Below are 25,897 nucleotides of genomic sequence, written 5' to 3' on the forward strand. Positions count from 1 at the left end.
CTGCACAAGTTTCCTATGTATATCGCAGAGGAAAGCTAGAGAAAAATAATACTTAAAAATATACATATATATTACTTCTCTCATTCTCAGAAACACAGGTTCTGCTTCAGCTCCACAGACCAGCCCTACTTGAACAGAAGGTAGAGGCACCCAGCGAGAAGCACCCAGATACTACAAAAGTTACAAAGCGGTCTCACTGTTCTGTTCATTCTGTTCCTTCCAGTACTGCAAAGGGAAAAACAGGGTGTCAAGAATGGTGATAACTACAGTAGTTAGATTAAACATTTATTTTTCATATATTCACAAAATCTTCACAAAAGTATTGAAACTCAAAAAGGAATTAGACTTGAGTCAAATACAGAGATGAAATGTACAAGACAAATGAGCAGGCAAACTAAAAGGTCTTGAAAGTATTTTACTTCAGATTGAAAAACGAACAGTTCAACTGTTCTGTTTAAATAAAGATTTGCAAGATATACAGTATTTTATGAATACAATGCTGGTCATTTGAGGCAATGTAAAATACCTCAATTCTTCCTTCATGCTTTTTTTTTTTTCTTCTTTTAGAAAGATACTGTTTACCAAAAAGAAACTTGAGCAGTCCAGGAAAAGCTATTTTCCATTAAATTTATGAAAACCATAAATTGAGGCAAACCTAAGATTCCCAATGGAATCAAGATTATCTTCCCGCTACCACCACCTTAAAATTATCACATGCTTATTGGAACACTAATATCTGCACCCTAAGAGTACATTTGCTTTCAACAATGAGGGTGATTCTTTTAAAAACACTTCAGTGTGGTAAATGCGATACAGATCTTTGCAAGTATTAAGTTTTGGAACAGTTTTGCTAATAGCAGCTAACAATACTGGATTAATATAATTTATAAATAATTGTTCCCTAAGCGGTGAACTTAAGTCTACACATTCACAATAATCTAAAACAAAATAAATACTGTGATTATGCATAATGTGGTATAACTTTTACTAGTTTCTATGAACAAAAGCTCAACATCGTGTTGATAAAATTATCTCAAATTAAAATATGAATCTAAAAATTTTAAAAAATATTGTCAAATTAACATCACTTAAGCTTAGTGTTTGAGTAACTGTTATGACTTTCAACATTTTTGGAATATACATATATATTTTCCTTTTTGAAGTAAAACACTTTAACACATTGAAAATGTTTATTAATTTAAGTGATAACATCAGTTCTGGTCTTAGTTTAGCATTATTTTACTTTAAAAATCATTGCACTCATTAGTGCCCAGTAAAGGTCAGGTTGGTCTGTAGAATTCTGCAAATGTATATAAAAAAAAGTTTCTAAAAGCTAATAGCACTTTTTATAAAAGCATAATCTCCAGAACAGCTGCATTAAATACAGCCACATATGCTAAGTAGAGACTTTCCTCTTTAAAGAAATATGTGAAAGTAAATGCCACTTAACATTTTACCAGTGAAGTGTCCCAACCCCTTTTCCAAACTATGCCTGTAGTTACACGTTTGATTCGCATTCATGGCATCAAGCTTACTGCAGCCTAGGCTTAAAATGTGACAAAAACCAGACAAATGCGGAGTTTAAATGAAGTGATAACTAGATCAACGAAGAAATACTATGAGATATGAAAGGTTTGGGTCTTTAAGGCAATATAAAATATATTTCATTATTTGAAGGTTTTTTGTTTTGTTTTTAATTATTAAGTGTAAATATAAAAATGCCTTAGAGGGGAGTGAGAAAAAATACTTTAATTGTAAAATTTACTTAAAGCTTCAACAGTTATCTCCTACAGGAGTTAGCAGAAATATAAAAGAAAAAAAACAGACCTGAAAATGGGAGGGAAGGCACAAACAAAGAGGCATGGGATTTAAGCAGCCCAGGAATGCAAACATCTATAACAAACTGAGTTGTTTTGGTTTTGTTTTTTAAACTGGGGAGGAGGAGGGGGGAGAAAAAGAATCATCAACACCAACCAAACAACCCCCCCCAAAGTGGAAAAAAAAAGAAAAAAGAAAAAGAGGGGGGGACCACTAAGGCAAGGAAGAGAAGGAAGGTGCAACTATAAAACCCCATTGCCTGAAATGATGGCACTCTAGAAAACAAGGTGAAGGTTACTTCTCCGAGATGACAAGCTCAGTGTCTACACGAAGTACATCTACGCTTTATACAAATGAAAAATTTCATTTGCCACTATAAACCTTTCTTTCAGAGGAACAGCTTTTGCAGATCAAATGCTCTATTAAATCTTTTAAATGCCAAGAAAAGAAATTCTGAGCAATATAACTAGTAATGTCTCTTTATATGGATGTTAAGATGACAATTCAGATTATTTTCCAAACTAATCCTGAGAAAAATTTATGTTTACAATTTAAACAGTAATGTTATGTAAAAAGTATTAACAAATCCACTATTACAAATGTCAGTTTTCCTATATGGTCATCTATATATACACAATAAAATGGTAAGTATATGCAAAAATAATAAAAAAAATCATGCACAAATTACTTTCACCTTTAAAGGCTGGGTTTCCCTCAAAATACAATTTTTTGCCTTTTTTCCTATTTTTATTTGTTTGTTACCACCCCCTAGACACACTGAGTACTACCCCTACAGGTCAGCATGAGCTGATGGGAAATACATTTATTTTACATTCAAGCTTTTATATCCTAATGACCCTGTTGTAGCATATGACTTATCAAATGAGCAGCCTTTTTCCTTTTTTTTATTTTTATTTTCTCTTTTTAATTTTTTTTTCTTTTTTTTTTTCCTTTTTTTTCTTTTTTTTTTTCTTTTTTTTTCTTTTTTTTTTTTTTTCAGTGATCAATCTTCATGATCCGTTCCGTGGCGAGCTGGGAAAAAAAAATGCAGTTGCTAATCAATGTCTGAACAGTCTGAAGCTCCGGAAGAGATCCAAGGAGTCACTATCAAACTATCCTGTAGCATGAGATCATTGCACACAGAAGAACAGTCATAAAATAGGCAACTATCTACAAAGGTCTGAAAGGGCCGCATCCCTCTTGTGTTTCCTCTTTTTGCCATGGAAGTACTGATGGTGTGATTTGCTGCCTTGATGTTGTTTGTTTGTAACTGAGGTACCGTGGCTTGAGTTTGCTGGACCTTGGAAGCCTTTGTTAGAAGAGCGAAATAACCGTGCAGATCCATGCTGCAAAATAAAGAGAGCCCGATAAGTCAGTGTAAGAAGAAAGTGTGGCAATTACACAACCCCATTTCCAGATAACAAGGATGTAACTCACAACCTGACGTGGCAAAAGCCGCTAGGCCATTGCTTAGGCAGCAGCACAGAACCACATATTTTTCATTTTGTTGGCTGCAAAAAAATGCTCATCTCTAGACCCGAAGCCATGCAAATGAAGAGAGTGAAGAGTATATAGCACTTGGAGTTCTGAAAATGATAGAACTTCTCTCATCCACTGCACAGCCATCAAAAAAGTGGTTTGCAGAAACAGAAGTCCATAATCCAAGAAGAGATGAAGATGGCTTGAATCTATCTTCCCTGCCCAATTAAGACAACAATCTTTTAAGACCAAGACTCATTTTATATCACGGCTTTTTGCAGATGGCACGTTATCTCAGACTGTGCACATTCACATTCCAGCAACACAATTTAGTAGTATATATCCAAGGCTTTGTTTTTTAAACTTCCTTGTTACTAGCTAGAGATCACCAGCAAACAGGAACCAGCAAGTCTTCAGAATTACTTTTCAGGAATATTACTCCAGAAGATTCCAGACTAGGACTTTTTTAATGAATGAAAAATAAATTCTGAGAAGGTGTAAAAATGTAAACTGCATCTCTCCAGAGGTATATTGTATATGGAGGCATATAGCATTTCCAGATCACTGAGTTGTCACAGAAGTATTCTCAACACGAGAAACCCTCTAGTATATAAACTCTGGTAGGTCTCATCATAAAGACATTTGAATTTAAGGGGAAATTAGAGGGAATTTCATGTCAGCAAGCGTCTCCATCTCCCTTAATAGATATTTCAACAAGGATCAACAGCCAGTCATAGTTTAAACGTACATTTTTGTTGTTTGTTAAAGTGCATGCAAATCTCATTAGATCTCAAATTCAGCAGTTAAGACTAGACCAACATGATTTTTGCATAAAGGGAACTTGCACAACACAAGTGTGTACTGGCAAATCTAGATTTCCCCAAACGAAGTTACTCCAATTTAGGCTGTTTAAGGCTAGGAAAAGCACCATTATAAATTCACCTCTCAAATCTGAACAGAGAACGAGATAATTTTTAGATACACTCAGTGCTCAAAGTTTTCTAGGAGGGCAAAGAGGAAGAGAAAAAACACGCTGTTTTATTTCCAGAACAAACTATCCTTCCAAGGAGGGCATGTGTAATATTCCAATAACCTACACAGTTGTTGCTTTTAAACGTTTCACAAACCTGAGATTTGTTCGTGTTGCTGGATGTATTGGCTGTTTGGCTATTTTGTGTTTTCCCACTTGACTGGGAGGATTCCAGTGATACTTCTTGTGACCCCACTCTGTTTGTTGTAGACTGACGACAACTCAATTGTTTAGAGGTTTTGCAAGGTGTTCCATCAGAATCCTTCAGGAAAATTTAAAGTATTAGTGAATTTTTCTTAAGAATAAGTGAGTCTTTCTATAAAGTGAGTGAGTTTTCCCCTAAAATTAAAGCTAGCAATGGGCAAAACTTGAAAGGTGTTTATTAAATATTAACACTTGCAATCCAGAATTCTTACTGAGTCAACAAATTGATTTAAAAATGTATTGGTAAGTGATTATGATTTGGGGCTTTATCTTTTATTAGCTTTTTAAAAACAGAATTCCCATTCAAGTTTTTTTTTGTTGCTGTTGTTGTTTTTTTTTTTAAATAAGGCATTTGGTATTACTTTTTAAGCATATGGTTTAGGACTACCAGTCTTTTTTTTTTTTGAAATACAGTTTTCCCAGAGAAAAGAGGGCTATGAAGCTTTACGTCTACTATATTCACTTTCCTACATTCACTTTCCTACAGTGTGTTAAAAAACACACTGCAATTTACATGTGTAGAAATTGCATAAGACGTAACATCTTATGCAAGTTAGGATTCTGGATGAAATAATTAACTAGGATTCTGAGCTTTTTGCAGCAATATAAGTAAAGAAAACAAATAAATTGGAAAAAGCAAAATGCAGACAACCTCCAGTACTTACTACATCACTAGAACTGGACAGTGTAGATGATGACGATGATAAGGGACCTGATGAAGAATTTGAAGAATGTTTACTAAGGGTTTCTGAAGTTTTATTTCTAGGTTTTCCCAGTGCTTCATTCTCTTCAGCAAGATTATTGTTGCATTTGTCCAGCTGCTGATTATCTACTATCAAGGTTACTCCATTACCTATTAAAAATGAAACAGAAGCATCACCTCACATTAACTGACAAAATTTATGTTGCTCTGTTTCTTCCCTCCCAGTATACACACCCATTCAGGTACTATGTATCCATTACACCCCGCGGGACATGGACAGACACCTGTGCACATACCCAGTTCCATTACCTACAAGCACATTTGTACACGTGTTTGTGTGTACTGGGTGTAGCAAGCAAATTCTGTGCAGAGGCCTTGGTGGTTTCCTGACAAGACCCATGATTCTACACTACGAAAACCATCAAGCATTACACACAGTCCAAGATGGAAGTTAGAAATGAGGCACGGAAGAAAGTAGTAATGGAGCTCAGATGTGCTGTTTAAGTAAGATTGGTTTATGACGTGCTTAAACAGCTCTCAAAGATCCAGGTTTAAATACAGTTCCTATGAGCCCCAAATTCTGCAAGTCACAGTTGTCTTCTACTGGAGTTGCTAGGGTAATAAGAACTCTAAATTAAATCCTCATTGTATGTTTGTACGATACCCTAAACTGAAAACGTGAGATATAGAAGACTTCTATCTCACTAACTTCTGTCTTAATGAATAAGAAGAATCAGAACTTAAATCTAAACTAAACCTGCAAGATGAGCACTGTAATGCCATCATTACCCTCCTAACTTAGGATTTTTATTTTTAAACCGACTGCTTTGTCTCACATAAGGCACCTTGGAGTCACTTCTGCTTCTTTCCTAGTAACTAGTACCTGCAGAAAAAGTTTTTTTTTTTTTTTTTTTTTGTCAACTTGTATTAAATTGACTTTCTGATAGATTTATGTAATATATGTTTATCACACCACTTGCTTTATTTATATACAATTTAACATATATGTCACAATAGATAATGAATGGTGGTTAACTGCCATTGCCAAGTGGTACAGCAGTGCCACAGAAGTCTACAGATTGATAAAACAAAAATGGCCACAAACACATTGTATTTACAGGGACAGCGGGGGGAAATCACTAACAAAAGCTTTAAAAGCAAATAAACAGAAACCCAACCTAGCCTGAAGATGGGGTACATCTGTCATCTTCTCTGATTGGTATCTAACAGGGGAAGACTTCTAATGCCTAACATTCTAAAATGAATTGTAGAGTATTAAAATTAATGTTATTTTGAAAATTTCCAGCCAGCAGATACACCTACACCAAAACAGGGTGGCAACTTGCGGGTGGGGTCAGAAGATGGGCAATGAAAATAAAGATGATTTTAAAGGATGTTTCCAGCAAGCTCTCTGGGTATATTTTGTGTATTTCCATTTGTCAGTAATATAAATTGTGATTGGTATTTTAGTATTTCTCTTGTTTTAAGACTTATTCCACTTACATGGTCAGTCCTGGCTTAAATACTCCTTCTGTAGACAGACAGACTTCAAATACTTTAAAAAGAAATAAAATACCAACACAAGGCAAGGATTTAGATTTAAACTAGCATCTCTAGCGATCCTTTCTAAAACCTTGTCCACATTTTAAGGGCAAAGGAAGTGCAATAGTAACAACACATGTAATTTAAATTTGAAGTTTTTCAAAAGCTTCCTTTGCAAGCCAGCATGCTAAACAGACTGTAACTTTACACACTGTACAGACTCTATGCTGAACAAATACATCAGCAGAACAAAGATGTTGTGGGATAGCCTTTCTATTCTTGTCCTAAACTAATTTTTCTGGGTGAAAACAAAAGAAAGTTCATCACCTCTTCACTAATCAAGTAAATTCATATTAAGGTGCATACACATGGAGCAAAAGCAGCAAAAAATTTACATAATCAAAATATGCAGGAAGTTTCCCACCACCAGCCAAGCTTTGACAAATCTTACCATTACATGAAGACTCGGTCCTACTTTGCATTCCCCACTGTTTTGATATCCAGTCTCTGTATGTGGCCACTTCTTGTGTTACTCTAATTATTCTACCTAATATACTGTAAACCAGGAAAAGAAAAAAAGAGAAATACCCCACACGATTAATTTTAGGTACCCAAAATACAAGCAATTAACGTCTGAGATTTAGACTCAAAAAATTTACCTTTCAGTTTCGTTGTTGGGATAATATTTAGCTATTGGGGAAACTGCATGGCTCAAAACAACATAGGCATAATCAAAGGCCTGTTTCACTTGCATGGCACCATATGAACTCCTCCCAACATCATTACCTTAAAATAAAAAATATAAATAATAACGGTTTCAGTTTCAAATATTTAATCTCCTTTCAGACATGGGACAGTTACATTGGTTTAAGAATTGTCCTTAAGTCCCATCTCACTACAGTAACTTCCTTTAGAATACAAGAGTATTAGGGAAGCCTAGATGAGAGAGCTTAGAAAACTGATAGATATTTACATATATGGAAGTCCAAAAAGGAAATTCTGCGTGTAAAAATTCAATACGTGAAGAAAAATATTAACCATTTACTGCACGTATTACAAATGCTATCCCTGGTGACATTTTTTACGTTGGAAGTATGTTAACTCTTTCCTAAGAGCAGCACTTGATTCACCATTTCAGGATCCAGCTATCCATGTCAACAATCAACCTTAACAGAAGAGTAAGGCTACAGAAGGAAATCACTGTGTGTTTACGTGACTATAGAATCAAAGAGGAGGGTGGACATAAGCACATACATACAGTACAAGGTACAACTGTGGTGCTGGCAGGCACAAGGCTGGAAGGGAGCAGATGTATATACCCGTATATCTAGCCCATACTCAGGCTTGTGCTGCTGCAGCCTTGTCGTCATCACCACTCTAGAGGACAGCAAGGCTGTTTGGCACGCCTCCTTCTACCCCACCTCCTGACTGTAATATAGGCATGCTCTTGGGTAACACTGTAATTTTTGCTAGCAATATCTTAAAAGAAAATAACCATGGTATTTGGAATGTATCTTGTGTTCACAGACATAAATTAGATGTTTGTTTGATTTTTCATGGTCACTGCACTATTCTTTGGTTTAACCCCTTTGAATGAAGCGTTCCCTTAACTGTTTTCTTAGTTGATACAGCAAAACTTATCGACTTTTTGGTTTACGAGGATACCTGGCTGTAACGGATCTTCAATATACAGCATTGATGGTCTATAGCCATCCAGCATACTTTTTTGCACTTCATCCTTGGCAACGTAAGAGCCACCATCCTTTATTCGGATTCCAGTCTTCAGATAATTGAAGTGACGTCCATATAATTCAAAGAACTCTATTAAAAGAACACCATAGTTGGCATTGGGCATGCAGGCATCTTCTCTGGGATGCAGCTATTAAGAAGAGAGAAAAAAAAAATCCTTAAGATTTCAAGTGCCTGTAGGTTCTCTTTTGTTTACCTTTATATCATTTTCTATTTCAAAGCAAGCATGCCTAATATAATAATAAATAATACATAATAAAGCAAACATATCTAAATGTAGTAACTATTCTTAATAAAGCAGTTCTGCATCTTTCAAACAAGATGCAGTCAAAACTTTTATAAACTCATTACCTCTTAACAATAAGCCTGGCAAGTATCACCGCTTTTATATTTGAATTTTAAAAATGTTTTTAATATATAAATATTTTGTATTTGAACTTTCAGTTCAGTAAGTGAACTTCCAGTGCCAACAGCATAGTTTGTGTAAAAAAGCACAGGCGAGTATTCCAGAATCAGTCTGTACTTCAAAAACCTGTGTTTGGAATACAAATACAAGATTTCAACGTACAAAGCTGTATAAATGATTCCCTCTACTGTTAATTATGCAGTCTGAGAGATTATGAACTAGTTTTCTAACTGATACAAATCTTGACTGGGTATCAGATTGTTTTTTGTGAATGGAGATGCCACTAGTCACAGTTAGACAAAATTAAGCCTGGGAGAGATTCTGGTTTCTTTCACAAAGATATGCCTGTTGCCTTCATTTCTTTTGCTGCTCAGGAGTCAATTGAAAATAGCACTGAGCAAACACTGATCTCCAGTTCAAGGCTCAGCTTTAAAGTAACTACAAGCTGGAAAAGTACAAATGTACACATACACACACAGTTATAAGATAAAGTTTAGTACAAGAATAAAAATGAGGTCGGTCAAGTCAGAACTTGACTACGTCTTGTTTCTGCAGCATTTTTCTCCCCCAGACACAACAACGTATTTTTAGCTTACGTATTTTGTTCTCATATATTTAATAGAAAGATGTAAAATGTTTTATTTCGTACCAGCTTAAAAACCTAAAACAAGCAAACAAAATTATGCTGCACTCACTAAAGCGCACACAGGATACATGACTTGGAAAACAAGTGTTATAAAGGACAGCTGCATCTAACACTAACCTATGCAGCTTGTTCCAGAGAAATTACACAATAGACAAGTTATTTCACCATGAACGACAAACATGCCTGGTATTAATACACCAACAGATGTTCCAAACACCTCTTCTAATACTGGTAGTACCAGTATGGAAGGAAGAGTAGAAGGCGAGTGGGATGCCTCTATTTTTAAGTGAAAAGGGTGTGCAAAGCCACAAACAGGAGAGGTTAAGTTATTAAGCTTAAGAACTAAATTCCTTAACATAGAGTCCTTTTGCACCAAGAGCAATAGATTTCATTCAACTTACCTGAAGGAAACTGACAGCCATTAAAAAAAGACTGTAAGAACCAATTCCACCTGTGAATACTTCATTAAGGTCCCTCTGCAACAGGAACTGTTTCAATACTAAGACTAGGTAGGGTAATACAGGGTATTTCTGAAAAAGAAGAACAAAGGCGTTAGGACTGCATACATACAATCAATGCTAAAAGCAACTCGAAGCCAGTTGTTGTAAGTCTCAAAGCTAGGCAGAATTCTGACTTCTTGTTTTTAATAACAGCAGAAGCTGAGTGCTCTGCCTGTGATCAAGACAGTTATTTTACCTCTCCAACTCTGGTTAGAGTCATTAACAATGGAAAAAAAACTATTACCTCACAAAATCAGTGCGACTTCATTTGAGTATGTGAACACACTTGCTTTTGTAATACAAATGAGAAAGAAAATAAAGAAATATCTGTGGAGATAATCAAGTCTGTAACAGAAACTGCCTGCTACATCCAAGGTGATATTCCAAAATGAACTGAGACTTCCGTCCCGCGAGTACTTGAGATGCCTACAGTATGTAACAGCCCTTCAAGAGGTTTGTCTGCACAGATTCCCCGAGGGGTGAGTATGCTGCACGTGGGGAGAACCTGGACCTGTTGGACAGCAGTGGAGGCTGGGGCTACACCTGCACTCTGTACACCCTCCTCACAGGGGAGGGGTAAAAAGGGCTCAACACCATCTCTCCTCTTACTGTCACGGAGCTGAGAAGGCCCATAGTGTCAGAGAAGAGATGTGGATCAGGGTCCATGCTACCTGCTGCGAGCAACCTCTCCCCCGCCACACCAGGCACAGCTGGCTGTGTCCAAGGCCAGTTGTGTGGCCTTGACTTGGGCTGCCAGGAATACAGCTGCAGGAGAAAACACCTTGTGAGAAGCCTTGCTGGGGTCCCCTGCTTTGCTCAAGAGCTGCTTTTAATCCCAGTGGTTCCCCTTGGTGTCTGCAAGAGCCACTGCTGCACCCTACCCAGCCCCTTACTGATGCTGCCCCTACCTGCTGCCTTGGTTTCCTGAGCCTCCACCTCTTCACCCCGGGCTTGGCTGGACTGTGAGCTGCCCGAGTGCTGTCACCAGACCTGCTCTGCTCTTCAGGCACCAGCGGGCTGCACCCTTGGCTGGCAGGGATCCTGCCCAGGGGGGCACCCCGTCCCTCCCCAGGTGTGCAGCCCACTCCCACTGCACCCTGACGCAAAGCCAAAGCAGCCTCTCCAGAGGGGTACAAATAACCTGGGCAACGGGAGCACAGCAGCACTTCTCTCTTTTTTTTTTTTTTTATGCACCAGAAAAACAAACGCCTTTAGGCTGAAGAGAAGACTACTTCCTACATTGAAGCTAAGAAGTATGTAGGTACAGAAAATCACGGAATCATCTAGGTTGGAAGAGACCTCCAAGATCACCGAGTCCAACCTCTGACCTAATGCTAACAAGTCCTCCATTAAACCATATCCCTAAGCTCTACATCTAAATGTCTTTGAAAGACCTCCAGGGATGGTGACTCCACCACTTCCTGGGCACCCTATTCCAGTGCCTAACAACCCGTTCAGTAAAGAAGTTCTTCCTAATATCCAACCTAAACCTCCCCTGGCGCAACTTTAATCCATTCCCCCTCGTCCTGTCACCAGGCACGTGGGAGAACAGACCAACCCCCACCTCGCTACAGCCTCCCTTCAGCTACCTGTGGAGGTGATTGGGCAAGTATGCAGGGCTTGATGGACTTAACTACAAATAAACTTGCAGTGAATAACAGAAATGCCACCACCCTCTGTGTTGTGGCAGAAAAAACAAATACAGATTACCTGTCCATCACAAGGCAACGTGACAACACACAAGATGTAAAAACTGAAAGTGACTATCAAATTCCAGGTAGGTGTCTTGTGACCACGACATTATCAAGGCAGATGAACGTGACTTATAATCCTGATGATTTAAAGTGCTTGCTTTACTCAGATTTATTGAGTTTTCTGCAGAACTTTTATTTGCCTAACTGTTGAAATACTTTCCTGCTGTCTGTTAATTTGTTTAAAAAAATAAACCAAACACAAAATAAAACACTCAGCAATAGAAAAGCGATACCAAATCACCAAAATGATGCACTAAATGCACTTCATATCTCTACACACAGCATGAAAATCCATGTAATTTTTTCTATTGTAAGGCATTTACCATGAGTGTATAATGCACTGAGTAGAGGAAGAAAAGTAAATGAGTATAAAGATACTTTAATACATCCTATGTATTAAACAAAAATATTGGTAATGGCACCTACAAGATAGCTGTTAGTGAACTCCTGAACAGTAACTTGTTAAACCTAACTTTCTATTTAATTGGCATTTGTACGCTGGAACAATAGATATCCAGTCTAGAACAAGATTATTCCCCCTTGCTGCACGAATGCAGAGCGACACTGATTTGTGTTCAAGGAGCCACAGCTAGAAGAGAACATTGAAAGGCAGTATTAGTGTGTTTTCCTTGGTCACTGGATCATTATGACTTCTCCACGCATACTTTCTTTGTACGTTTTGCAATCTACATGCCTTCTAGGACAACATAGCAGAAACCCAGGAACTTCATACGATAGTAACAGCAAAAAATAACAGAGTGAAAGTGTATCTGTAGTAAGGATGCAGTCAAAGTCAAACAGAATCAAATTAACTCATCATATATTCAGCTCTATAGCTCTATCATAGTGTTGCCTAACCTTGATAAAATCTTTGATGAGCTGGGCTGCTTTAACCCCATTCTGTACATTAAAGCTGATATCAACTTTTACTTCAGTGAAGGAATCTGTCAGTTTAATAATAGGTACCTGCAAAAGAAAGACAGATTAAGTCAACGCAGACTCCCAAGACACATTTGGTTTCATTAATGATTTCTGTAAAACTGAAATATTTTATGAATTTGCAGAGGAAGTAGATAAAGAGAAGAGGAAGACTTCTATCTAGTTATGAACTCACTCTCCTTGCCAATCTGTTCAAATAGATGTTGATTTTATTTTTAAACTCATGTATGCTATTTCCAATTTGCTCTTCTGTTTTAACTGAACTTAACACTTCAGCTTCCAGTTATTTATTTTGCATTGTTTTTAGTCAATTTCTGGTGCAGAAGCATAGTTCTATTGGGAAAAACAAACACCAGAGGGAGACAAATGCTTAAGAAATAAAGATAAATTGTAACAGACATACTCTTAAGAAAAAACACAGATTCCTCATCAAAATTATCTTTAAATAAGAAGCACAAGGTCCTGAGAGCACTCTAATATATCTCCATCTGTGTGGCTTCCAAATTCTCTCTTTTACTAATAATAGCCATCAGTTAGACACCTGTTTAAACCCTAACACTCTTAACATAGTTTTATAATAAGCAAAAGGTAGGACGTTATAATGGAATTAATCCTATCCTGCACAAGAAACACCCCTAAATGTTCATATATGCCCATACTTATTACTTATATACGAAAATGTATTGTGTTTGCTTGCTTGCAATAAATATATAGCATTTACTTATGTACTAACTCACCAGAAATTCCAAATCTGACGACATTAATTCACCCCCATGACTAGCATATCTACACTTGAAAGCAAGCACGTGCTGTTTGTAAAATCCAAAAATATTCCCCAGCAGAAGAAATGCTTCTGTTGGGATGGTATCAATTATTTTGTCAGCAAAAACACCTGCATGACAAAGAAGTTCTGTTTTGAATCTCTCTCTCTCTATATATATATATTCTGCTCTTACGATAATTCATCCTTTTAAGAAAGATCTTTCTTTGACTGAAAATTTAGCTTAGAACAAGGAAATGCCCTCCTTCCCCAAACTTACAGTTGCTTTATCTAAAACCTTTACTGAGTTTTCATCTGCTACATTGTGCTTTCTAAGAGCTTCTTCCAGTGTCCAAAGAGGTAATGTCTCCCATTTTCCAAACACAACTAAATCAATATCACTGAAACAGAAAGAAAACAAGAGATACATTCAAATTAAAAGGCCAATACACCAAAAGGACAGACTATCTGCACATAACTAGAAGAAAGTTTATGGAATGACAGCTTAACCAAGAAATTTATTCTTGTTTTGTCTTAGGAAAGGGGTGGGGATAAGCCCTTAAACTTGGGGAGATACAGAACATTTCAGATTACCAAGGACAGATACACATACCAATCCATTGGCTTGCCTGGCAGAAACCCAACACCCACTTACCTCCCCCCCCCAAAAAAAACAAAAGCATTCTGGGGGTAATTTCCTGCCTCTTCATAACTTGAAGGGGGTTTTCTGGGTGATCAGAGCGTCAGAGTGGGAAGCAGCTGATGGGGAGCAGGGAAGGAGTGAGAAAAACACAGCAACTTTGACTTCAGGAAGCAACAAGCTGTTAACATCAAATCTTCTAATTAACCCCACTCATTAACTCAGCTTCTCGAAGAAGTGCCTCTGTCCCTCTGTGCTTCACCCTATGCACACTGATATTCATATAGAGGGAACTGAAAACTTAACTCCTCTTTGCTCCTCCACTTCTTTCCTCAATCTCCCCTGCTTGGCTGGGAGCATAAAGAGGGCGAGTGTCCAACCAACCCTACAGCTACACCAGCCAGCCACTGCAGTAACAGGGAAATATTACTGACATAACAGAAAACACCAACTAATTTAGGAATGCTTTTTTTTCCTTCCTGCATAGTTTTTACAGGTCTGCTCATTCACAAATAATGATGCTTTAACAATCTCAGAATGTTCAAAGGAACTACATCTGCCTTAGACAAAACATCTCCTGCCAACAACTCATGTCAGCAACAGGCAAGTTCAGCACCAGTTCAGCTGCATACCATTTAGCTGACAAGGACGGGCAGCGTTCAGTGAGTTTCAGAAAACTATGTTTAAAACCTGCTTGGAGAGCAGGAAATGGTGCTGAACACTTCTCTTCTAATTTACCTAAACTAAATGAGTGTTAAACCGACTCCTGGTGCTGACGCTTAGCAGTGGGAGACATTTTTCTGATGCACACCACGACAGAAAAGGCAGCTCTCTCATCACCTCGAGTATACGTGTTACCTGCAAGATAACACAGGGATCCAGCAGCTGAACAAGCATGTATGCAAATCTTCGGTATCAGCTTAAGTAAAAGAATATCAGACAAACTCTAACATAGAGGAACAGAATTAAAAACACCCTGCAGGTCTTTCTGAATCTAAGAACCTGAAATCTAGATTAACTATTGACTCACTGATGAGTGGGGAAAAGCTGTGGCAAAGGGGAGCTCTGTTGGAAGGCAACACTGATACCAACACGTGGATGTTGGTTATTTTGAAGTTCTGAGAAAGTACTGCCACAGGAACATTTTTCTGTAGGCCCGTACTGTTTTCAGAATATCCGCATTTGTTCTCCACCAAAAACTCAGCTGAAACTTATACGTAGGAAAAGTAGTACATGAAATCAAACAGAAAAGAGTAAGCTTTTTTGTTATTCCATCAGCTTCAACAAAGTAAATACAGTAAAGAACTATAGCTGTCACTCATGGACAGAAATCTCTCTCTTGAACTACCAGCATATGAGTTCAATCAAACCCTTCTATAATCTACAAAAAAAGGCCAAGAACAAAGCTAAATGTGAAAACAACGTATATTTGTAGACCTCACTTCTCATCTTCCAAATAAAAAATGAGTAGCTCAGCTTTCCTGCAACTCCTTAGACGAAAACAATCCACGCAGTATCTATCTCTCTTGATCTGACAGATACTTTCTTTTCATTAGGAGACGAAACCACTCAGGTATCACTTGCAGTCAGTAGTAGATATTAATTCCTCACGTTCCTAAAGAATATTTCGGAATATTTACAGAACTGACTTCAAGTGTTAACCTCAGACTTACGCTATGTAAACGTGTTTATCCCCTGCAGCCATTTAAGCCTTTTGTTCTATTTCTATTTTGTCAAAAATATTTCCATTTCTATACAGAGGACACAAATGGGCACTAAGTTTTTTTTTTTTATCTTTTTTAGTGACAACTAGGACTAGATTTTGAAAAGGTAGAGATTGACTATTGTACGGATTTCACAAAATACGACAAATTAAAACATCTTTTATCTTCAATGCTAACATTAACAAGGTAACATTACATATTTTGATTTAACTGTGGAGATGATGAAATCCAGCTTTCCTTTTTAAGAGTAACCTCTTATTTTGGTTCAGTCACTTAACGAAGCCAAATCACAAAATAAGCCTTTTTCTTTTTTGACAATTCTTATCATTTTCTGATCCTTGTAAAATCTATATAGACACATATTACTGTCAGCAGTTCCGATTATTGCGTTTCTGTCCATTTTGCAGATTATTAATAGCTTAACCCTGTCTTAATTCAGCAAGTATACACACAAGTAACAGGTGTTAGGAGATGAGGTAAATCACTACAAGGGTACAGATTCCCGAAGGTATCTTTTTACTTGTATGGAATTTACACTGTAAAATTACTAACCTCGTAGGTAAATATAAACCAGTTTTAAAACTTCCAAATATCTGCACCTGAAACACAAGAACAATATATATGAAAACAAATCTTCAGACTTCAGAAGACAAACAAATTCTATTAAGTTGCTTGTAAGGGATGGCTATGGCAACCCTCCACTGGTAGATTTTGGTATTGCTAACAGGCGCGTTATGAACGGGACTCGTCACAGCATTTACATCTTCAGTGTCATATAAACAGTTAATCTTCATTATTATCACCCACATAAGTACAGATAATAGTGTTAACAACCTCGACTTTTCTCCTACAAAATCTTCTTTGTAATGCCAGAACTTTTCAGCATAAAAACTTGGCAGAAACCATAAACCAGAAGATTTAAAAAACTAAACAAACAAAAAACAGAACAACAAAACTGACAGAACAACAAAACCAAAACCAGTATTAGTTCTGTTTGTTTTCTTGCTTTTGTATCTTAAAGTATACCCTTTCGTTTTTAAACACATTTTCAAATTTAGGTTTAATATATTTCCACTGCTCTGCATACTTAAAAAAAAAATAAAATAAAAAAATCTGACTTATAGAGCAGGTAGCACAACTCCGGTATTTCTGCTTCAACAACAAGAAAATGGTTTCAGGCATTTTCGTATCACCCAGATTTAGTTCACTTTGCTGGATTTTTCCTAGCACCAGAGGTTTAAACGGCCAGGTATCTTTTGTAAGCTGTCCAGAACCACATTCTCATTAACATAGCCAAGCCTCACTGGGAGGTCAGACTCGTATGCTGAGTCTCAAAGGGGGACTGGTGAGACTTCAAAGGAAAGGTACCTACACATTTGGACTAATTTTCAACCAGGCTGTCTTCTGATGTGTTTCCTGGAGCCACCTAACAGAGTTATGTATTCTGCTCTAATGAGTCTCACAAACTAGCTTGATTTCCACTATCTGTATGTCAAGTGACCCACTTTTTGTTTTTCCCCTTTGGGATAAGAGAAAAGGGGAGATGGGAAAAAAATGATGTTCTGTAAATAAGTGCCTTGATAGTTTAAGAGACTAAGAAGCAGTATGAGTGCTTCCTGCTGATTATTTTACGTTACTTCACACTTTAACCCTTCTCACCTCCACCTCCAACAAAAAGCACACACTTGCAGTAAATTTATATTCAAAGTTCATAGCTCTTCACACTAGAAAAGACTGCAAGAGATGTTACTGCACTAGTATCAATATTTTACTAGATCTTGACAAAAGCATAAAGGCATGACAAAGCTAGGGATGTAATAAAAATATTTTTTTCTTAACACAGGATAATAAAAAAAGCATCCTCTGTCATACAGTTTGGGTCCAGTCAAACCAGGATTTATTCTGACACCAGAAAAGTCTGAGAAGTACTTTTGCACAATAAAACAAACAGTGATGGGTTCAGAAGTCTAAATATACTTTCACATTATCAAACAAAATAGTGTCTTCAACTGAACAGCAAAGAAAGCCTTTATTGAATAAACAATCCTGAAAGTATTCATAAACTTACTGATACAACATATATGACCTTTACTGAAAGGAATGAGAGAACATCTGCTATTGTACAATAATTTGGAGTATGAGAAACACTGAACTGTTATAAAAGACACCCACACCCACACTTCCATCCCTTTCTCATCAAATTGGTAGAGACTGAAAGGGTAAAGTGGGGACATGAGAACAGAAATTTAAAAATGTTGATTTATTATCAAATTAGAATCTAACCCACAGTAGCTGCGTAGCCATTTTCATGTTTAAAGCATCCCAAAAGCAGGATACTATTATGTCATGAGAGACATAAACGCTAGTTTTTGTGGAGTGCCAACATGGATTATTATTTTTTTTTTTTCTCTGTGGACAGAGGTAAGTATTTGCATCCATAACATTTCAGAGGACTGTAACGGACTCTTACTGCTGTATGTTATTGTTAGTGTTTATCCTACACTTCTGCAAACTTGTTCATGTTAAATTCCGAAGTTCCTGAAGGAGCTTTACAGATGCTGTGTCCAAAAATGTCCTCACTGTGCAGAACTTGGAAACTCACAAAAGCTTGTGAAGTCCTTGCTACCAAAATTCCCCCCCATCAAAACAAAAAATCTATCCATAGCCAATTAAAACTCCTCTTTCTGCTATGCTGTTAAGTTCAAACACTGAATTTTCTGAAGGCCATCAAAATAAACAGGGTTCCTCTTTCCAGTTCTGTTGCTGATCAGAGTGTTTTCACAACTGAAGTGCATGAGGTATGCAGAATAACATCTCCAAGGCCACAGACTACTCAGACACAAAGTTGAAGACATTACGACAAACGTATCCTAAACTCCATCGTCTAAGTCAGTATTTGTTCAATGCTCAGTTTTTCATATTCAGCTGGTCAAAAAAGCTTTGTCTCAGAATGCCTTAATTTAATGTTTTGGGATGCTCAGTTTCAGTGTAATTAAAGCCTTTCTTATGGTCAGAGCATTGCTGATGCCAAGAACAGTTCTCACTTACTAGGAATGTTTCCTTCTAAGCACATTCCCTTGAGTAAGAGAGCAAATGACACAATTGCTAATTTCTATAAATAAAGTAACAGCTTAGGACACCTAGTTTTACACCCCCCCCCATCTGTTTTTTTCAGCCTTTTCCTAAGTGGAACAGGAAAAAAAATATATATGTGTATGCACACATTCTACACTCTCTTTTTACAGTTAGATTTGTGAAGCCCAATTTTACTTTTCTTGGTATCTGATTTTTACAGTGTCTTCCTAAAGCGGTTTAGTGAAAAACTACAAACAAAATGTGTATGTTTAACTTAAAAGTTTATTTTAGCTGGATTTGCTGCATCTATCAGTCAAAATGAACAGCTTAAACATTAACTTATCACTTTACACTACAGCCGAAGCTGAGGACATTGGACCAGACACCACTCCACCTTCTCAAAGCATGTACTCAAAACTTAAATCTTCCAAGTAGCTAAACCAATACAGATTTTCAAAAGGTTAGTGATTAACTCAAAAGGCTAAAAAAAATCCAAAAGACCATCAAAGCTGAAGACAGTGGAGCTCAGCAGTTAGTTCCCAAGCAGGTCTGTAAAGTGTTAGAAAAACGACATTACGGTAACTGCCAGGTTATAAGCTGGCATGCTTCCCATTCCTAAAAAGATTATGGGCTTCGAAAAACAGTATCAGTAGGTTAGATAACTATTTTCTCAGGTTATACTTCTTTTTTTGGTTTTGTTTTTAAATATAGAATACCTCGCTAGCTTTTACAGGTTAAGCCTGTCCTACAAATGCTTAGAGTACCTTGGGAAGCAGTAAATTCTTGTGTACTATTCAAAATGCCAGCAGTAACAAGGAAAGATCCCATGGTAATAAACGCACTCGCCCCATTACGCTAGTAAGCCTGCAGCATACAAACTTGTCTGGAAATAGTGGCACCTAGGCTGAAGCAAATTTTGGGGGGTGAAATCCACTACTACAAGGCTTTGGCAAGGTCTATCATGGTTGGAACTGTTCAACGCCAGCACAGTTTCCTACGCTACTTCTTGTCACACTGGCACCCTGCTACTCCTGCTCTTCAGCAGCGCCTACAGCACTGGTTCTCTTGGTTACAGGAGAGCTATATAATACCTGGGAGATATGCTGATGTCAGATACAGTTCCCTTGGAAAAATTAGTGGTTTTCCTCAAAGAGAAAATTACCAAATGTGCAATAATGACTATACCAATCCTCTGTAATTCTGTGACAAAAACTGTGATTGAGCAACGTGCTCCTTCCATATTTGACATCACTAACATGTTGTCTGTCACATGAACCATGAGTGTATTTCACACACACACACATATATAGCTCATACAGAATTCCATCAGTCATTCTGCCAAATTCTAAAAACATTTTCCAAAAAACAGGTTAAGAAGACCTGAAAGGAACAGTGGGTTAAATCACTCACGTCGTAACATTACCTTTTACTGTGGCAGATCAAAGAGCATTCCTTATAATAAAGATTCTGCTGTCTGAATTTGGTTTGCTATTCTGGTTAACAAGTCCTTATTTTCAGCTACTGTTATCTATATTTATCTGTAGATAAATGACTGAGGCTACAAATCTGCATTCTGGAAACGAACACCATGTTAGTAGAGGGATGTAATTAAACTAGAGTCAGTTATGCTAAAAATCCAACATTGTCCGCATAAAGAACATCTTGAGATGTAAAAGAAACTTCTCTAGCTTCCCTTTAATCCACTCTTTATTGAAAACAAACAGAACTAACAAGCAACCCCCCCTACACACACAGAAGCATAGCTGTGCAGAGGAGAAAATCTTGTTTTGACTGTACAAAGTCCTGGCAAAAATCTACCTTCAGTGGGAAGAGGCATTAGAGATTTAAAGCTCAATAGACAGCAAAGAGATCTACAAGCTTGTTTCTTCCCATACAGAAACCTGGTTTCTTTACATTTGTAAGATATTTCAGTTTAGTTTCCCTGCCTATTAAAAACAGCAGTCTAGATAGCATGGCATTGCTGGCATTCCAGCGTACAGACCTATTCAAGACTGCACGTCTTTGGACCAGAAGCCCTGCTACAGACTTTCTCAGTCAAGCTGCGAGTTTCAGAAGATTTATTTTTAACATCGCTTTTCATATGCATGCATGCCTGATATGTTTCCATTAACCTTAATGAATATTAATGAAGCTAAACATTGCCATACCTTATGCCCTTTCTTTGATACAGCAGGTTTAGCTCCTCTTTGTTCTTTCTGTTCTTATGTGTGATATAAAACGTTGACCTGTATTATTCTACAAATAAACATCACCTCTCTCTCATTTGACTAGAAAGCCTTTTTTATTTTTCAAAAGAATAAACAGTGTTTTCATTATTCAGTACTTTACAAGCTAAACAGGCACATCATGTTGCTTTTATATGTCAATAAATAGAATAGTATCCTACTCACATCTGCATTAGGCCAGAGCTCCTTTATAACGTTTTCTATCCTGTTCACCACTTCCATCCGCATTCTCTCTTCTTCATGTCTGGGAGACATATACTTATAAAAGTCAATGATCTCCTCATGGAGACTGAAAGGAAAAAAAAGATCAGAAAGTCAGGAAAAAAAACACACAGAAGAATGAAATTGCAACTACTCTAATCAAACCTAACTTTTAAGTTCGGTTTATGAGTACCATGCAATTAAAAAAATGAGATCCGCACTACTTCGTAAGGTTTAGTCTCCCCATAGGCACTTGCATCATACATCAATATTGTACTGCATTTGCTGAAAGTACGGAAGCAAATCTAAACCCAAGTACCTTCAATTCACGTTAGAAGTCACGCTGTGTATTTTTAAGTCACCGTTAAACAGAAACGCTTCAGTCTTCAGCTAAGAAAGCAGCTGCGAGCTCAAAGTACACACTGCTCAACAGCTTAACCAGGAGGTTTTCAGCCAACGCTTTGCAGCCTGCCCCTTGGCACCAGCAGGGTCGTTTCAGGCATCAGTCTGGATCCAGCACCGAGCTTTCAAAAAAAGTTTGCAGTAATTGTGCCAGTACTAGAGCTAGGAAAACTGCCTCCTTTATGTTTAGACAAGACACCAACTAAGCACGCATTCCCTCCTCAGAACAAGCAGGTCAGCAGCAGTGGTGGCTCGGAGGAGCAAGTGCCTGAGAGGCAGCTAACCACTGCCTCTGGCAGATGGGAGCTCCCAGCCCCGCTGTGAGACGCACGTGCAGTAAGTTACATTCAGATTGCCTATGAGCAGAGCTGAAATAACAATGTCTTCATACAGTGCCACGAATTTCTAGGCTTCCATAATATCATAAACATATCATCGTCCTGACTAACAATGTATTAAAGAAAACAGACAAACAACCCTTTAATTCCAGTAAAACACAGAGGAACTCTGGCACTGAGTAGCTAAATTCATTTCATTTGCTTCCTGCAATGATCATTATAGTTACAGGTAGTTTTTTGTTTTTTAAATGGATTGTTTCCTGGTACCAAGAGCAAACACATCTCTCCTTAAAGCTCCGAGGGACCATCAAGGGAGCAGTTCATTAAGAGCGCGTCCTTAGATAAGATGGGGAATCTAGCGCCTCCCCGCCGTGTACACATCTACCTAAATCACAGGTTAATAACTGCACGTTGTACACAGGTGTCAGAAGGACAGATTAAAACATCAAAGTTGTATTTAACAGAGCCCGAGTAAGGACAGAACCCACCCCATCCATCTGCCTTGCATCCTTCGGCATCATGTGTCACAGCACCAGCAGTGTCTTTCCCCAAGAGACCGAGGAATAAAATACCTGCGTCACTTCCACCGGGCATTTACGGGAATCTCCCCCCAACACCCGCAGGGCAACAGTGCTAACAGTCTGTTAGCTTGAGCTGGCAAACACCACAGGCTCTCTGCAGCTAATGCAAAGAGAAGAGCTCCTCTGAAGGAGTTCCTCCGTGGGGAGACCCAGAGGGAGAAGCAATACAGCTGCTTGAAACCTGCTCTGGGAGCAGCTTCTCCTCTGGCGCCTGCCGAGGGAGCCTTCGAGCCTGGACTGGCTGGAGCAGCCTGGTTGCACCCACAGCGTGCACGATTTGGCCCAGAGCAGTGTTTTTAACAAGATTAAGCACGCACAGCCCGCTGTCAGGGTATTTGATGGCGGGAGCCCTGTTGGGATGACGCCGAGGGACAGCTCCGGGGACGTATTCGCGCAGCCCAGAGCCCTCCTGGTGGTCACCGGTCCCCAGCCTGCGAGGGGGCCTGGGGAAACCACACAACCAGGATTAGGTCCCTAAAGCAAACAACAGGCCAAGCCATGGAGACGCTGCCATTCTCAGTGCTCTCTGTATTCACTCAGCTATCCGACACTTTGAATTGAGATCACTGTATCAGTCGGTGCATTCCTCGGGAGCACATAAAATACTGGTGTGCTGTCAGCACAAGGTCTGCTTCTCTAACTGGGACCGGTCTTATTCTTCAGGAGTCACGGACATCTTAACGGCGAAGACAAGAAATGAAGCAGTATGCAAACACACAGAGACTTGCATCCCATGCACGCCGACTGGTACTACACAATGCAGGTACAGAAAAAAATGAAATGTGAACTTTCTCACTGACAGACCGGCTTTAAGACTACCAGAGGAAGCCCCCAGCAGACGAGCCGTATCTCGGTGCCCCCAGGCACCCACGCTGCCCGGACGGGGCCACCTGTGCCGCGCAGGATCACAGGTGGCCAGCAGGAGCGGTCAGGGCTTACATCGACGCCTGGAACTGCGCTTCCCTGCCCAGCAAAAACTGCTGCCAAGAAGTAAGAGAATGATTAATTAAAGCCACGGCAAACAGAAGCGGCAACATGCACATTTCAGAGCAGTACAACACGACTTAGTAGCGTGACTCCAATTAACGCGGAGTTAACTCAACTTGTATTGAAAATTAAAACTCAAGGTTATTCACTGTCTTAATCAACATCTATTATAGTCACTGCTCTTCAAAACAATTTGTTTGGATTAATGGAGGCTGTTTACTGGAGTCTCTAGTGGAATTTTATATCTTTAGCTGAAATGAAGATCAAAGAGACTGAGAAGTTATTTGTGGCATCATAACAGTATTTTATTATTTAATGCCACTACATTCATTAGTTATTTAAGATAAAAGTCCTTAAAAGGAGGCTTGTTTTTAGAAAGAAATTACACTGTAATAAACCTGGTTACACTATGCAGGGATATTTTATTTGGCTTTATAGTTGTATCGAAGCTACTGACACCCAAGACCTACTTGGGATGCATGAAGAGTTCCTTGCGACACATGGGAACATTAATTTACTTTATTTATTACAGTAAATAGCGATAAACCAGGGCATCTTAGTCCTGTATTTCAGGAAATCTTAACCTTTTGGAAAAAATATCTTACACTTTCTCTCTGTTTTAAAACCAAGTACTAGCCGCATCTTATCCCATTTTAAAACCTTGGAAGCTGAGTTCATTTGAGTTCTACAGACCAAACAGAACTGAAGTAACAGAAAACAGATGCCACTAAATACAGTGGATTATAGCATTTGTTACGTTTACCTGACAGAGATAATGATGCGACATTAAAAAAATGAATGCTGGTCAAAAAGCTGTAATCACAAGAAGAACTTCTCATTGTAACATCACCAAATCACACTGTGAGCAGCACAGAGACTGCTAGACTCACGCTGTTTAGGTGGAAAGCTGCAGCTTTTGTACAAATGCAATAACCTGGAACACAGGATGTTAGGTTTCCTTCTCAATCTGATCACACCTTACTTTCTTTCGCAGTGGGCTCTAAAAGTGCAACTCGGGATTCTCCAACTAGTTTATGTGTCCAAGATGACAATATTCTGGAGGACAAATCCTTCCGCGTGCTTGCCAATTGATTAAAAACAGTCACATACAAACAAAGCATTATTTCTGTTTCAAATGCATGGCACAGAGAAGACACGTGATGAACACATCGGTTTGACTGCACACTTCAGTTGCCTGAGGTACAAAGCAGCACAACCCACTACTACAAGTCCCGAGCTGGAACCAGGGGTGACACTGGCAGTCGCACTGCTTCACAAAAACATTGCTGGAGATGCTAAAGTTATTGTTTCTGTGCACGGGGATCTTGATGCAGACTGAATGACTGGCCCACTGTGCTTATAGGTTTCGACAGCTTGGAGGGAGCCAGCCAGACACAAGCCATTTGCAAGCCTTGCCAGTGGCTGCCCCAAGTTCACACCTAGCCTGGGCCTTCGTCCTGCTCTGGGCAGCTGTGCAGCAGACAGCAGCCACGCGAAGCAGAGCCGCCAGCAAGATAAAGATCATTCTGATTTTTTGTTATTATTAATACCGGAATAGCAGCTAAGTGTTGCCATCGTGTGCCAACACGCAGTGTTACGCTAAGCAGAGAAATAAGTTTTAATTGAAAAGTTTCCTGCTTTTGTCATTCCAGAATTGCATTATAATTCTACTCTCCTTTGGCTCTTCTTCACTTTTCATTTCACAAGAGAAATTATGCAGGCATGCATGTTCTAATTTCTCTAGTAGGGGTGTTACCTGTAGCTTCTGCCCCAACTGTTCAAAACAACCGAGTTAAAAATTCTGCTCATCTGTCCCAGAGAATTCCTTCTGCCGCTGGCACATCTATACCTCTGCACTGGAAAAGCTAGCTGCAACAACATCACCGAAGATAATTTAAAACAGTGGATATTTACTACACGTAAAAAAAAAAGGGGGTATGATGCTCATGTACTACAGTTTATTCTACAGGATTTTCTGAAGGAAGCCCTATTTTCAGAGTGATGAAAACTTAAATTATTGAGAACCTCTGTGGACTGAGGGCAGCAAGCAATGAACACAGACAACTTTTGTCTCCCCAAACTCTATGTTTTAAGATGAATCACTTCTGATTTCAGAGTTTATTGATTTTATACCCACACTTGGATGGGATATTTACAATGTTCTCCTGTAGCA

The 25,897-nt window shown here is 38.5% G+C and overlaps 1 protein-coding gene across 2 annotated transcripts; it reads right to left on the reverse strand.

Moving 5' to 3' along the window:
* Nucleotides 1-272: 272 nt before the first annotated feature.
* TENT4B (terminal nucleotidyltransferase 4B) lies at nucleotides 273-25,548 on the reverse strand. 2 transcript variants are annotated; one of them, XM_035336375.1, is made up of 12 exons: nucleotides 25,481-25,548; nucleotides 21,381-21,504; nucleotides 16,447-16,493; nucleotides 13,811-13,931; nucleotides 12,690-12,797; nucleotides 9,979-10,107; nucleotides 8,442-8,655; nucleotides 7,436-7,562; nucleotides 7,228-7,331; nucleotides 5,197-5,384; nucleotides 4,425-4,589; nucleotides 273-3,164 (listed from the first exon to the last, which is right to left on the reverse strand). In XM_035336375.1, the coding sequence occupies exons 1-12, from the start codon at nucleotides 25,531-25,533 to the stop codon at nucleotides 2,985-2,987; spliced, it is 1,560 nt and encodes a 519-aa protein (XP_035192266.1). In that variant the 5' UTR covers nucleotides 25,534-25,548; the 3' UTR covers nucleotides 273-2,984. The 2 variants fall into 2 exon arrangements, with proteins under 2 accessions (XP_035192266.1, XP_035192267.1); XM_035336376.1 differs by lacking the exon at nucleotides 25,481-25,548 and adding an exon at nucleotides 21,736-21,884.
* Nucleotides 25,549-25,897: the final 349 nt, after the last annotated feature.

This window comes from Oxyura jamaicensis, chromosome 11 (assembly GCF_011077185.1).
Source record: "Oxyura jamaicensis isolate SHBP4307 breed ruddy duck chromosome 11, BPBGC_Ojam_1.0, whole genome shotgun sequence".
Classification (NCBI taxonomy): domain Eukaryota; kingdom Metazoa; phylum Chordata; class Aves; order Anseriformes; family Anatidae; genus Oxyura; species Oxyura jamaicensis.

What these genes read in the sequence shown, in the direction of transcription:
- TENT4B (XM_035336375.1), bottom strand. Translation starts at nt 25,533, where the DNA reads ATGAGCAGAATTTTTAACTCGGTTGTTTTGAACAGTTGGGGCAGAAGC. An exon ending in GGTTTATATTTACCTACGAG is followed by an intron (nt 13,932 to 16,446) that starts GTTAGTAATTTT and finishes TTTCTGTTTCAG; the next exon opens with TGATATTGATTTAGTTGTGT. An exon ending in TGGCTGTCAGTTTCCTTCAG is followed by an intron (nt 8,656 to 9,978) that starts GTAAGTTGAATG and finishes TCTTCTTAATAG; the next exon opens with CTGCATCCCAGAGAAGATGC.